Source organism: Diabrotica virgifera, chromosome 8 (genome assembly GCF_917563875.1).
Source record: "Diabrotica virgifera virgifera chromosome 8, PGI_DIABVI_V3a".
Lineage (NCBI taxonomy): Eukaryota > Metazoa > Arthropoda > Insecta > Coleoptera > Chrysomelidae > Diabrotica > Diabrotica virgifera.
In genome coordinates, this window is record NC_065450.1 from 104,057,156 (window position 1) to 104,072,354 (window position 15,199).

The following is a 15,199-nucleotide window of genomic DNA, read 5'->3' on the forward strand; positions in this document are numbered from 1 at the left end:
GGGAGTGGTTTAAAGACGTGCTTATTTCAATTATTAAGTTATGGATTTCAAATTTTTGATTAATATACATAGGTAATTAAAAAAAACATTCATCAACTGGAATAATTCTGATAAATAAAATGATCAAAATTTACAAGAACGTCGACAAATAAATTGTAAATAAAATATAATATGTAATTATTAATTAACAAATATTAACAAACATATTATTTTGAAAATATGTACTATGTAATACAAATAGGTACACAAAAAACTGTCAAAACATTACATATATATGTATAGCAAGGTTCCGAAACTGTTTTCTTGTAGCATGTTAAATTTAGTGTTATGTTTATTATAGGATTGAGCCACAATTGTTGGTGTAAAGAAAATTTCTTAAATAACTATTGTTTGACGTTTCGATTTCCACTCCGGAAATTGTCCTCAGAAAATTAAAAGAAATTAAGTTTTAAAATCCTGGGAAAATTCTCATAACCTGATATTTTTAGGTAACGTGTACTTTACTTAAAAATAAAGTTTTGGTCTCGATTTCAACCTGTGGTCGATAAACATTGTTTGAAATAATGTTATTAACTAGTTTTGATGGGAAATAAGCCACAATTTTACTAAATAAATGATTTTATTAACGTTTCGACGTCCATATCGGATGCCGTTGTCAAAATACAAAAATCATTTTTTTAGTAAAATTGTGGCTCATTTCCCATCAAAATTAGTTAATTACAAAAATGCCACAAGAGAATAGCTTCAGAACAACATGAAATAATGTTACTGCCACCAGGGGTATCAAATTCTGACTTTTGTGTATGTATTATTTTTTTGTGTTAGTTTGTTTGTGTAATGTAATCTATATCGTACCTAATAGATGTGGTTGTTGAACAAAAAATCAAATTTAAAATTAAAATTCATTATCCAGTTTTCCTATCTAATATTATAAATATAACAGTAATCTGTTTAATAACATTATTATAACGATAACTTGTTTAATCAAATTAAAATTATGATATTTTCAGTTGTGTTGTGTGTTGCATATGTATTGGGTATGGTGTGTTCATTCGGATATTGTAGGTATTTTCTTGTTCTTGACTTCTTCTTTTAGTACTGGGAACCAAAGCTACACATTCTTCTTCGTTGAGTAGGATAAGAGCTGCTTCTTTGACTTTTCTCTTTTTTATGTCTGTTTCTTTCATGATTATTGATAAATTACATATACAGTGATGAGTGGACTAAGAACTGGCAAAATAACGCAAAAGACGGAAAACATAATACGTTGTGCAATAAAAAGAGATGAAACTAGTAAAGGCGGGAAATTATCAATAGAAACCTATATATTTACAATAATATTGATAGATTCCCACCTTTAGACGAACCGGAGGCAAACTGTAAAAAAAATAACGCAAAAGACGGAAAACATAATACACTGTGAAATAAAAAGAGATGAAACTAATTATCAATAGAAGCCTATAAATTTACATTATATTGATAGTTTCCCATCTTTAAACGTATTGCCAAACTCCTGATACGTATGAAGGTGGAAAACTATCAATATAATAAACTAGTAGAGGTGGGAAATTATCAATAGAAGCCTATAAATTTACATTATATTGATAGTTTCCCATCTTTAAACGTATTGCCAAACTCCTGATACGTCTGAAGGTGGAAAACTATTAATATAATGTAAATTTATAGGTTTCTATTGATAACAATTATTAGTTTCATTTCTTTTTATTTCACAGTGTATTATGTTTCCGTCTTTTGCGTTATTTTTTTACAGTTTGACTCCGGTTCGTCTAAAGGTGGGAACCTATCAATATTATTGTAAATTAATAGGTTTCTATTGATAATTTCCCACCTTTACTAGTTTCATATTTTTTTATTTCACAACGTATGTTTTCCGTCTTTTCCGTTATTTTCCGGTCATTAGCGCACTTATCACTGTATACAAAATTAAGATCAGTAAGTAAGTAAGATATACATCAATAATTATGAAGGAAACAGCCATAAATGAAGAAAATGTGTACGAAATCTATTGGCAGGATGCAGCAAACTTTGGTTGCCAATACTCAAAGAAGACGTGAACAACAAAAATATAGACCAACAAAATAGGATAGGAAAATGTGAAGCATATATCTCTATCATACACTACAAATATGCAATACACAATACAAAAAAACATAATTTATACAACTTTTTACCCCAAAAACTCATTATTACAAACAAAATCACAGAACACATATAATTATTGCATAAATACACAGATTAATCAGAATTTGATGTATCACAGAGCATAAAAACATCCACCCACATATCTTTCCAGCCAAAGCTGGCTGTTGCCTACAACCATAATATTCAAAGAATATTCAAACCTCAATACTTGTTGACAGTGGTATAACATAATCCTCAATAACAACAATTGGCGGTTATACACACCTTTTCAAACAAATTTCTCGTTATTTTTTATAACTATTTCCGGGGTGGAAATCGAAACGTCAAGAATTTTTAGGTAAAATATGTAATTGTTATTACAACCTAACTGCGAGTAATCCAACATAACATTACACTTACACATGCCACAAGTCAACAGTTTTAGAACATAGGAACATAGTTATGACTTAAATTTTAAATTGAAATAGTTTGCGCCTTTCAAGCACTACTCCGAGTAAATCAGCGCTTATTTTGTTTATTTATGCATCTCTAAAGATAAAAATTATGTAGATCCTTGCTTAATCCAACAAATATAAAAATATTCTTGACTTGTTGAATACATTTTCAAAACATATTTGATTTATTGTTAACAAAATATCATTTTTAGTTGATTATAAAATAAGTATAGTCCGTTCTTTAACGGTAAAATATTGCAAAACCTCTAAATTTTAAAGAACCGCTTGGATTGACATGAAATTTGGCATACACATAGCTAACAAGTCAAAGAAAAAAAGTGATATTGTGCCGATATGTGCTTTTGCCCGGGGGGTGAAAAAATATTCGTCCAAAGAAAGTCAGGAAATAGATAAACTGGCGAATTTTAAGTAACTTTTGTTCTATAGAGTTTTTTCACTAAGTCAATACTTTTCGAGTTATTTGGCAGTGAATATGTTCATTTTTTCAACAAAATAGCCACGCTTTTAGACGGATTTTCGCAAATAACTCAAATAGTAACTATTTTGTCGAAAAAGCATTTTAAGCAAAAATATAGCCTGTAAAAAATTTAAAAAAATGGTGTATATATCAAGTCTACACCTAGTAGAAGCAGAGTTATTGCTAATGAAAAATAGGTACATATTCGTCAAATTCCAAATGGAATACTTTAACGTGAAATAACCAAATAACCAAATAACCAAAAATGAAGCACATTTCGGAGAAAACTCATTGCAACTTGTAAAGTGTTTTAAAAAAGCTTCATTTTTGTTTTATAAAAAAAATTTCTAGCATCAAAATTAAACAAGTTACGCTCAAACTAAAGTTAGTCCCTTTTGTTTTTGGTAAAAAATCGAGAAAATCAGCCCCTAATTAGTATCTTAAATGAACTTAATCCTTACGACTTCACAAGTTTCTTGACTCGTGTATATATTGTTTATATTATCTGTAAGTTTCATCGGTTCAAAGTCCTTATTATTGAAAGTTTTGTAGTTAAAAGGGGTTGAACGAGTCACTGATCACGAATGTATGCCAATTTAGAAACACCAAATCTTAATCAATTTTTGTCTAACAGAAAAACAAAAAAATACATGATATTCAGAAAAGCAAATCTGACTTTTTTGTTTTTCGAGATTTTTGGTATCTTTAACAATTTTTAAGTTATTTTGAAAAAAACATATTTTTCAATATTTAAATTTTTAAAAATTTTACTTTGAAACCAAATTTTTTCAAAAATAAGCACTTTGAACCGATGAAACTTACAGATCATGTAAACACAACATAAGTAAAATAATTTGTGGAGCGGTAAGGATTAATTTCATTTAACTTGCTAATTAGAGGGTGGTTTTCCCGATTTTTTTTTTGCAAAAACAAAAGGGACCAACTTTATTTTGAGCGTGACTTGCTTAAATTTAATGCTAGAAACTTTTTGTAAAAACAGAAATAAATCTTTTTTTAAACACTTTAAAAAAGTTAAAATGGGTTTTCCCCAAAAAGTGCTTAATTTTTTGGATATTTCACGTCGAAATATTCTATTTGAAATTTGGTGAATATGAATCTATTTTTCATTTGCTTTAACTCTGGTTCTACGAGATCCAGAGACCTAACGCGTACACCATTTTTTTTACTTTTTTATAGGCTATATTTTTGCTAAGAACATTTTTTTCGACAAAATACTTACTGTTTGAGTTATTTGCGAAAAACCGTCTAAAAATGTGGTTATTTGGTTGAAAAATGAACATATTCACTCGCAAATAACTCGAAAAGTGTTGACTTGGCGAAAAAGCTCTATAGAACAAAAGTTACTTAAAATTAGTCAGTTTACCCATTTCCGGACTTATTTTGGACACATATTTTTTCACCCCCAAGAGGGGGTGAAAGTCACCCCCAGGGCAAAAGCACACATCGGCACAATATCACTTTTTTTCTTTGACATGTAAGCTATACAAATGCCAATTTCAAAAGCGGTTCTTTAAAATTTAGAGCAAAAACCGTGAAAGAATGGACTAGTAATGTATATATTAAATCGAAAATTATTTATTTTTATTACTATAAGAATTGTATTATATCATATATTTTTATTACAATAATAGTTGTTGTTGAACTAAACTAACTGAAAATAAAGTTTTATATACTATTTGAAACAACTTAGTGTTTTATTTAAACATACCATCAACGTGGACACGTAATTTAATGATTCCCTTGTGCGGGAAAACATTGAAATTTAAAAAATTAGGTTAAAAGAATGGTTAATAAAATAATGAAACAATAATTATATATTTCTAAAAATAGTTTATTGTTCAAATTTTAACTTAACAAAGAACAATTATTATAAATTACTGAGTCGGAAGAAATGGGTGGTGAGGATGTCCAAGAGCCCTGAAATAATAAAATTATTAAAGGTATAGACCAGAGCGCATCTGTAAAAATATTAGTACATTTGGACGTTGAGAGATGACTCATTTTTTTTGCAGAAATTGCTTGAAAATTACTCAATAAATAATATTTGAGTTATCCTCCCTCTCAAAAAGGTCCGGAACATTGTTTAAATAATCAAAATGTCAAAAAATGAAGGAAAAATTCGATTTTTTCTTCGTTTTTAGATTATAACTTTAAAAGTATTCATTTCCGAGAACAGTTGTATTGACATAAAAGTTGCGTAATTAAATTTCCTACAATATAGAATAGGGTAAAAATTTAAACAATGTTCACCCTTGTGGCAAAATAGCAATAATTGCGAAAAAATCATACAAAAACAAGTACATATTCGCATTTTACGTTTTTCAACAATTTTTGCTACACTTAGGACCTTCATATTTCGCCCAAAAAAACTTTATGATACAGTAAAACAATACTGTAAATTTCATTAAGATCGGTTCAATATATTTTGCAAAATAAATTTTGCAATCCAACTTTCGCAAAAAAAAATCATTTTTTAAAAATGTTACAGGACTGAAAATAAAGCAGATAGCAAGTTTAAATTTTTTTTGCGTATAGAAGTGTACTGTACCTTTCATTTGCAATTTGCAAAATTAAAATCGATTAACTACGACGGCGTCAGGAATTTTTTTAAATAAACATTAATTATTGGTGTTGCGCGCAGGACAGCGGATAGTTTGCTCTGATTGGGCATTCCAATGACCTTTGATAATGATTGATACATTTTAATTTTTATTACATTTCGATATAAATAAATAAATTTGTTTATTGCAAAATAAAAACACATACTCTATCCTTTGAAATAACACTTTTTTAGCAAAAACTTTCTTTGTTCATATATTTTAACTTAGAGAATAAAAGTTTATTATTTTTAGAGAATTAAAAGGCCATATAACAGGCTTTAAAGCCTGTTTTTTCTTCAATTTCAGCCTCCTAAATTGTTTAAAATATCGCACCATCTTTTTCTTGGTCTTCCAATACATCTTCGTCCATTTGGTGACTTATCTCGTGCTATTCGTGCTATCCTATTCTCCGCCATTCTACTAATGTGTTAGTTCCACTCCTGCTTCCGTTTTGTCACCCATTAGACCAGGGCGCATCTGTAAAAATTATAGTACGTTTGGACGTTGAGAGGTGACTCAAATTTTTTTGCAGAAATTGTTTGAAAATAACTCAAATAATAATATTTGAGTTATCCTCCCTCTCAAAAAGGTCCGGAACATTGTTTAAATAATCAAAATGTCAAAAAATGAAGGAAAAATTCGATTTTTTTCTTGGTTTTTTGATTATAACTTTAAAAGTATTCATTTCCGAGAAAAGTTGTACTGACATAAAAGTTTCGTAATTAAAATTCCTACAATATAGAATTGGTTGATAATTTAAAAAAGAGTCACCCTTGTTGCAAAATAGCAATAATTGCGAAAAAACCATACAAAAACAAGTATTCGCATTTTACGTTTTTCAACCATTTATACTACACTTAGGACCTTCATAGTTCACCCAGAAAAACTTAATGATACCGTAAAACAATACTGTAAATTTCATTAAGATCGGTTCAATAGATTTTGCAATCCAGCTTTCACAAAAAAAATTTATTTTTTCAAAATGTTACAAGATTGAGAATAAAACAAATAGCAAGTTGAAATTTTTTTTGTGTATAGAAGTGTACCGTATCTTTCACTTGCAATTTGCAAAATTAAAATCGATTAACTACCACAACGTCAGGAATTTTTTTAAATAAACAATAATTATTGGTGCTACGCGCAGGACAGCGGATAGTTTGCTCTGATTGGGCATTCCAATGACCTTTGATAATGATTGATACATTTTAATTTTTATTACATTTCGATATAAATAAATAAATCTGTTTATTGCAAAATAAAAAAACATACTCTATCCCTTGAAATAACACTTTTTTTTGGCAGAAACTTTCTTTGTTCATATATTTTAACTTAGAGAATAAAAGTTTATTATTTTTAAACATATGCAATTGTTTAAACAATATTTCACAAACAATAATAAAATTAGTTTGATTTTTGTGGAATTAAAATATTAAAATACAACAAAATATAGAGTAAGAAAATAATATATTAGATAAAGATTGGAAGAAATTTTGGTGGAAATCAACTTGTGTGAATCGAACACTGCTGTCCTGCGCGTAGCACCAAAAATTAATGTTTATTTAAAAAATTTCCCGACGCCGTGGTAATTAATCGATTTTAATTTTGCAAATTGCAAATGAAAGGTACAGTACACTTCTATACGCAAAAAATGCAACTTGCTATCTGCTTTATTTTCAGTCCTGCAACATGTAAAAAAAATGAATTTTTTTTGCGAAAGCTGGATTGCAAAATTTATTTTGCAAAATCTATTAATCCGATCTTAATGAAATTTACAGTGTTGTTTTACTATATCATAAAGTTTTTCTGGGTAAAATATGAAGGTCCTAAGTGTAGCATAAATGGTTAAAAATCATAAAATGCGAATACTTGTTTTTGTATGGATTTTTTTCGCAATTATTGCTATTTTGCAACAAGGGTGACTATTTTTTAAATTTTTAACCAATTCTATATTGTACAAAATTTAATTACGCAACTTTTATGTCAGTACAACTTTTCTCAGAAATGAATAGTTTTAAAGTTATAATCAAAAAACCAATAAAAAATCGAATTTTTCCTTCATATTTTGACATTTTGATTATTTAAACAATGTTACGGACCATTTTGAGTGGGAGGATAACTCAAATATTATTATTTGAGTTATTTTCAAACAATTTCTGCAAAAAAATTTGAGTCACCTCTCAACGTCCACCTCAAAACAGATGCGCCCTGGACTAGTAAGAAACTACTGTAACATGGTTAGTGTAGTCAGTGAGGGTATTTTGCTCCGAATTCCATCCTACTGCATCAATATACTTGATATGTTCACAAGTAGGGAATAGCTCAAGAAACAAAGTTTTCCCTATATCCTATGGCGCTTTTATCTTGGGAGTGCTTCCCACCCCTTCTCGGGGGTGGAAAATTGTTTGGTCAAAATAACCACGGAAGTGGCTAGAGAACCTAATTCTAAAAAAAACTGTTCTATATTTTTTTTGAAAGCTCAATACTTTTTGAGTTATTCGTGGTTGAAAAATTGCCATTTTCATTGAAAAATGTCACATTTTCGGACGGTTTTTTGCGAATACTTTAAATCTAACGAAAATAACTATATAAAACATTTTTGTAACTTATGACAAAATTAAAGAGATTCATATCTTCACAAATCTTCTAGTTATAATACAAAAAGAGATATGGTAGGGGAAAATGATTTTTTGTGCTTGCTCAAATCGGTGTATTCAACTTAAAATAACAGAGAAATGTATCTTGTTCTTCTTAACTCAGGCGTGACTCGTTAGTCTCTGGCACTTGATCATACGTGGCACTTTGTACCATACCTTGTTTTTTCCTTAAACTCTAATAAGTTCTGTGGCTTCAACGAAGTTCAACAATTTTCTTATTGGTAGTTTTAGAATCTCTTCTCGTTCAAACCTCAGTTGACCAGTGAATTTCTGCCTTACATCACTTAGCACACTGCAATGGCATAGTATGTGTATGACAGTCCTTCCATTTCGCACTTCCTGCACCATGGTTTATTCACCTTAGTTTGTACATGTGGTATCTTAAACGGCAACCAAATCACCATTTCAGTGACCGTTTTGGTCTCTCGTTTATTGAGGTTCATCAAACTGTTCGAGAGTATTTTATCAGTATTCTTGATTATTTTTCTAGTCTAGATTTGCCCTTGGATGGTTCTCTGAACCTCTCATTTCTGAACCTCGTTTTTCATAGCATCTTTAGTGATGCCACAGAAAGGTTCTGGGCTCTGAGTTCTTCGCCAACATATCTGCTCGTTCGTTTCCATGTACCCCTTCATGACCCGGCCCCTATATTAAAGACACTTTATTGTCTTTTGCCAGGTTGTTGAGGAGATCTTTGCAGTTTCTTATCAGTTTTGATTTGGTGAGTGGGTTCTTTACAGCCAGAGTAGCCGATTGGCTATTCTCGTCATTAATGATTTCATCAATGCAGGGCACCAAAGCAAAAACGTCAGCCTGTAACACAGTTGTATGTTGACCTAGGCCGTAAGATTCATCATAGTTACATGTTTGCCCAAAGACTCCTGATCCAGTACCATGGGCAGTTTTAGATCCATCAGTGAACCAAAGTAAGTCCCTATTAATACAATGGTTAGGTAAAGAAAAGGGTCAATACTCACAATCTTTTATCCTTTATTGATGTTAAATATTGGCTACCGGTTTCGGGACTCACATGTTATGTCCCATCCTCAGGCCAGAATAAGAGGTTTTAATTGTTTGCCTTTAACAACATTTCTTTACCAATAACAACTTTAGCAAAATTTTTTCAAAAACCATGCATTTTAAACCCGTACAACTTTTTGAACATAGAAACAACACTATAATAAAAGGTATTGTAGAAGTAAAACGATGTATTTAAATCTGGTGGATGACGGATTAAATATACTTCGAATTTTATCTTAAAATAAGTCATCAATTTTTTTTGCATCGTATCTCGCTTAGTTTGAATGTGATCGACATTTAACAGTGCTCGTTTTAAAGGTCTTTTCAAGCACTACAAAAGATATTTGTCGCATTATACCCTTAAAATCGACCATTTCTCTGTTATTTTAAGTTGAACACACCGATTTGAGCGTGCACCAAAAAAATCTCTTTTCACCTACCATATCTTTTTTTAAATTATAACTAGAAGATTTATGAGAAACGAATCTCTTTGATTTTTCATTAGCTACAAAAATGTTTTATGTTATGTAGTTTTTTTTTCGTTAGATGCATAATTTTTAAGGTATTCGCAAAAAACCGTCCGAAAAGGTGACATTTTTCAATGAAAATGGCAAATTTTCAACCACGAATAACTCCAAAGGTATCGAGTTTTCAAAAAAACATTATCATCATGGCATCTACACTCCTGTCGGAGTGATTGCCGCCCTCTTTTTGGTTTTACAACTGGTTGTGTGACTTGGCATCTTTTACAAGTTTGTTCCTGTTTTTACTTTACTTACTAGTAAGTAAGTTCCTGTTTTTGCTTGTGGTTACCCATTCTCTAACTCCCATCTTCTTAATGTCCTCGACTATCTGGTTCTCCCATCTGGTTTTTGGTCTTCCTCGTGGTCTGCCTGATACAGGTCTCCATTTGGTAATTTTCTTGATAACGGCTTCTGGATTTCTCCTTTCTATATGTCCCATCCATCTGAGTCTCTGTGCCTTGATAAATCTGATCATGTCTTCTCCTTTCAAAAGTTCTCTTACTTCGTGGTTCATGAGTTTTCTAAATTCATTATTACCTAAGTTTAGTGAGCATGCTATCCTTCGAATTATTTTCCTCTCTAGGATCCTCAATCTTTCTTCCTCTTTCTGTGTCAGACACATTATTTCAGCACCATATGTGATTACTGGTCTAATTTCTGCTCTGTAAATTTTCAGTAGGTTCTGTTTCCTGCCTGGATTCTTTCATTGATTACTATGCTTCTATCATTAGTTCCATTAACTGAGACCCCAAGATATTTAAAGTGTTCTACCTTTTCAAACTCATATTCAACAATATTTAAACTTGTCATATTAACTGGATTTTTTCTTGCGCATAGTAGGTATTTTGTTTTGTTTTGATTTATTGCTAAGCCCCTTTGGGATGCTTCCTTACATAGCTTCGTAAATTCTTCCTTTAAACTGTTTAGGTTTCTGCTAATTAATGCTATGTCGTCAGCATACGCCACAAGTTGAGACGTCGATGTTATAATTGAATCGTTTATTTCAGAAAGGGGTCAAGTGACAAATCTTGACAAAATGACTGCAAAAAATTAATTTTTTTTTCTTAAACAAATTAACAAGATACGTTTATTGTATATTATATATAATACAATTATTGTACCTTTTATTTCTGTAACGCTTATTGTTCCTTCTATAGCGACATGGAATAGTGACGTTGATAGAGAGTCGCCTGGTCGTTCTCCAGTTGCTATTCCTATATTTTTGGTGATTCCGTTATCTGTTATTATTGCTGCAGTCGATCCTTCCATTGTAATTTTCTTAAGCTTTATAGTTTCATTGGGATATCTAGGTTTTTCATGTCTTCTATTAGGTCGGGTCTTGTTAAGCTATCAAAGACAAAAAAAATTATAGAACAGTTTTTTAGAATTAGGTTTTCTAACCACTTCCATGGTTATTCTGACCAAAAAATATTCCACCCCTGAGAAAGGGTGGTTCCCAAAATTTCATTGAAATCCACGCAGTAGAGATTCGGAGGTAATATCCTGTTTTTGCTCTGATTTACTGGCGTAGGTAGTATCGTAAATACTGCTACCACACCAAATTTTTGAGTATCTCCGATACACGTTTAAATAAACTTTCGAATGAGTTTTCATAAAGAAAATATCAAAATTTCGAACCAGTTTCGGAACGCCGATAGACCTTGTTTTTTTCTCGTTTTCTCAAAGATTTTCACGTTCTGTGAACAGTTTAGCAAGCTAATGGCTAATGCATAGTGGAAATGACGTACAGAAATATTTTAGAAGTGTTAAAGCTTAGAAATTATTCATCTGTTAATATATCTTTTACGAATAATGTTTACTGAGACAGTTTTTGTACTGATATTGACAATTTTTGATACTTACGCATCAAGACGGATCAATCTTCCGTCACAATCAAAGCTCTCCAACGTTGCTAAGTCTTCTTTACTCAAAGAAAAATCGAAAATGTCGATATTCTGTTCCAATCTACCCTTGTTAACTGATTTAGGAATGACTATGACACCCCTTTCGACTTGAAACCTCAGTAAAATCTGAGCTGGACTCTTGTTGTGTTTGGCAGCTAGATCTTTCAGTTTAGGATCGTGTAAGAGCTCAACATCGCCGGGTTTGGCAAACGGGCGGTCGGGAGATCCCAGAGGACTATATGCCGTGACGGTGATGTCTTTGGATCTACAAAAGTCGATGAGTTTCTTTTGGTTGAGGTAGGGGTGACATTCTACCTACAAAAATAACAAATTACAAGTTATCAAATCCTGTTATTATTTTCATTACAAAAACGTGAATACTACCTTTATTGGAAAGAAGCCACAATTTTACTTTACAATTAATTTATTTGACGTTTCGATTTCCACTTCGGAATTTTGAGAACGATTTCCGAAGTGGAAATCGAAACATTACATAAACCTATTTTAAAGTAAAATTGTGGCTTATTCCCATTAAAAATAGTAAATTGCATTAAGATGCCACAAGAAAATAGCTGCAGAACAATATTAAAAAACCTGAATAATAGACTAACCTGATTGTTGACTGGCTTGATCTTTGCAATCTTTAGAACTCTTTCGATCTGTTTTTCGTTGAAGTTGGAGACACCAATGGACTTAACGAGACCTTTCTGCTGTACTTTTTCCATTTCCTTCCACGTGTCTACATAATCTACATCGCTAAAGATGATTGAACCATCTTCTCTTCTTGGAAAAATATCGAGGTCTTCCTGGAAAACAATTTAAATTACTTTCTAAATTTTAGTTTTTACCTAGGAAGGGCGCTGGCCTGACCTATAAATTCAATTCCTTTATACAAGTCTGCTACCAGCGGATGTGTTTATTTTCGTAACCTGCATATCGACGGCGGAAAGGCAGGACCTCGTAACTGAAAAATTTGTATAAAATGAGTTTAGACAAGGCGAAAACGGCGGATTCGTTGGGAAAAATATTCCCATGAGATTTTTTTGCATAATTACATTCGTGAGACATCCCAGAATAAGGTTCAAGAAGTCGCCCACGTGAAAACTGGGGCAAATTTTTATTAACAATTTTTTTTAATCAAATTGTAAAAATCAATATTTTTGGCCCGGACAATTTTTTGTAGGTTTTTTGGACCATTTTGGATAAAAAAGGTCTCTTATAATTTTTCTCTAAAGTTGATCGTTTTCGAGTTATAAGCAATTTAAAATTGAAAAAAAAAACGAAAAATGGCGATTTTCAAGGCTTAGTAACACAGTTAAAAGTTATTATTATGAAAGTCAGGAAGTGACTAAATCAAAGTTTAATGCCCCCCCTACAAGATCCTGAAGAAATTTTTGTCATTATTTTATTACTAAGCTGTTATTTTTAAGTAATAATATTGAGCGCCATGCACGTGGTAGCCGGCCGTATATGCTGAGTGCGAGAGAGATGCCACTCCGGCAGTCCAATTGTGCATCTTACTTGCACTCACATTTACGGCCGCCTACCACGTGCATGGCGCTTATTATTATTACTTAAAAATAACAGCTTAGTAATAAAATAATGACAAAAATTTCTTCAGGATCTTGTAGGGGGGGGGGGGGGCATTAAACTTTGATTTAGTCACTATCTGACTTTCATAATAATAACTTTTAAACGAGTTATTAAGCCTTGAAAATCGCCATTTTTCAATTTTAAATTGCTTATAACTCGAAAACGCTCAACTTTACGAAAACTAGAGGAACATTATAACAGACCTTTTTTTATACAGAATGGTCCAAAAAACCCACAAAAAAATTTTCCGAGCCAAAAATATTGATTTTTGCAATTTGATTAAAAAAATTGTTAAAAAAAATTTGGCCCACTTTTCACGTGGGTGACTTCTTGAACCTTATTCTGGGATGTCTCACGAATGTGATTATGCAAAAAAATCTCATGGGAATATTTTTCCCAACGGACCCGCCGTTTTCGCCTTGTCTAGTTATACTCTGGGGCTAATTAGCAAAATTCATGGAAAAGTTATTTACCAGCAATTTTATTGCTGGAATCGAATTATAAGATCCTATATATAAGGAGTGGCCAAGCTCATTGATAGTCCGAGCCATTTTTAAAATTTGAAATTTTTCGTGAGCCGCTATTAAACAATTATATAGTAGTGTAAAAAAGGTATTAAATTTTTCTCTCGCTGTTTGGATTTCACGATTTTTAAAGTGAAATAAAATGGTTCACATCGTTGTTTCAAATATGCAAATAATTCTACAAGCAGCCTTTACTAATTCAGGATAAGGATAGTTCGATTCTTCATCATCCTTCCATTTTTTCGGGGACGGCCTACTGATCTTCTATCGTCTCTCAAAAACACTGTCTTTAACACTCTGTCTTCCTCTGATCTACCACATGACCTGCCCATCTTATTTTAGCGTTTATATATATCTGACGATGTTTTTAGTAGGTATCATACACAGTCACCAATTTTTCAGCTCTGCGGCGCATTCTCCACTCTTCTGTCAATTAATCTCTTTGAGGGCCAAATATCATTCTGAGAACTTCGCTTTCAAATACCAGCAGCTTATTTATTTCCCGCTGATGTAGAGTCCGTGTAGTGCGAATAATTGGCTGTGCAGCCGTAATTTAGATTATCTTTTTAAAAGTTTAGGTCTTAATAATGACGATAAGGAATATAATGCTCTATTCCACGCAGCTATTCTTGCTGAGACCTCTTTTTATATGTGCTTGTTATCTGTGATTACCGCCCCTAAATATTTAAACTCGTTTACTACTTCGAAGTTGTGGTCATTAATAGTTATGTTCTGCCTAACTTTTGGTCTTGGATTTTTGGTTACTGGCATGTATTTCGTCTTCTCCTCATTTATTCGAAGACTCAGACTACCTGTTTCTTCCTCGAGTTGTAAGAACACCTCTCTCAGGTCTCTTGCAGAATGAGCAACTGCACCTATATCTTCAGCAAAGACCAACAATAGTTTTGATACTGGATTCGCAAATCCTCCTGTCAGCTCAAATGATATTTTACTTATTACATATTCTAAGGCCAAATTGAATAGCAACAATCATAAGGGTTCTCCTTGTCCAAATCCTGATCTTACACTTAGTCTTTTATATTTGTTGTCAGTAATTTAAGACGTTTTGCAAGAAAAAAAATTAAAAGTAAATCAGGTACATTTATTGCGAGCCACAAATAATCCTTCAAAGAGCCACATGTGGCTCGCGAGCCACAATTTGGCCAGCCCTGCTATATATTAATAATATAGGTATGCGAAGTCCGCAGATAGTGTGCTACTTTTTTATAAACAAGATGGCACCAACAAATCGTATTTTTTTCAATTATTGCTCTATAACTCCGA

The 15,199-nt window shown here is 31.8% G+C and overlaps 1 protein-coding gene across 1 annotated transcript in view; it reads right to left on the reverse strand.

Annotated features, from left to right (window-relative positions):
* Nucleotides 1-4,906: 4,906 nt before the first annotated feature.
* Nucleotides 4,907-15,199, reverse strand: part of LOC114343211 (aldo-keto reductase family 1 member B1) — a 105,428-nt gene continuing 95,135 nt past the window's right edge. Inside the window, exons 3-5 of the mRNA XM_050658180.1 lie at nucleotides 12,410-12,604; nucleotides 11,758-12,113; nucleotides 4,907-5,013 (exon numbers count right to left, since the gene is read on the reverse strand). Of these exons, the coding sequence (XP_050514137.1) occupies nucleotides 4,971-5,013; nucleotides 11,758-12,113; nucleotides 12,410-12,604 (594 nt within the window). The 3' untranslated portion in view covers nucleotides 4,907-4,970. The remainder of the gene's footprint in view (nucleotides 5,014-11,757; nucleotides 12,114-12,409; nucleotides 12,605-15,199) is intronic.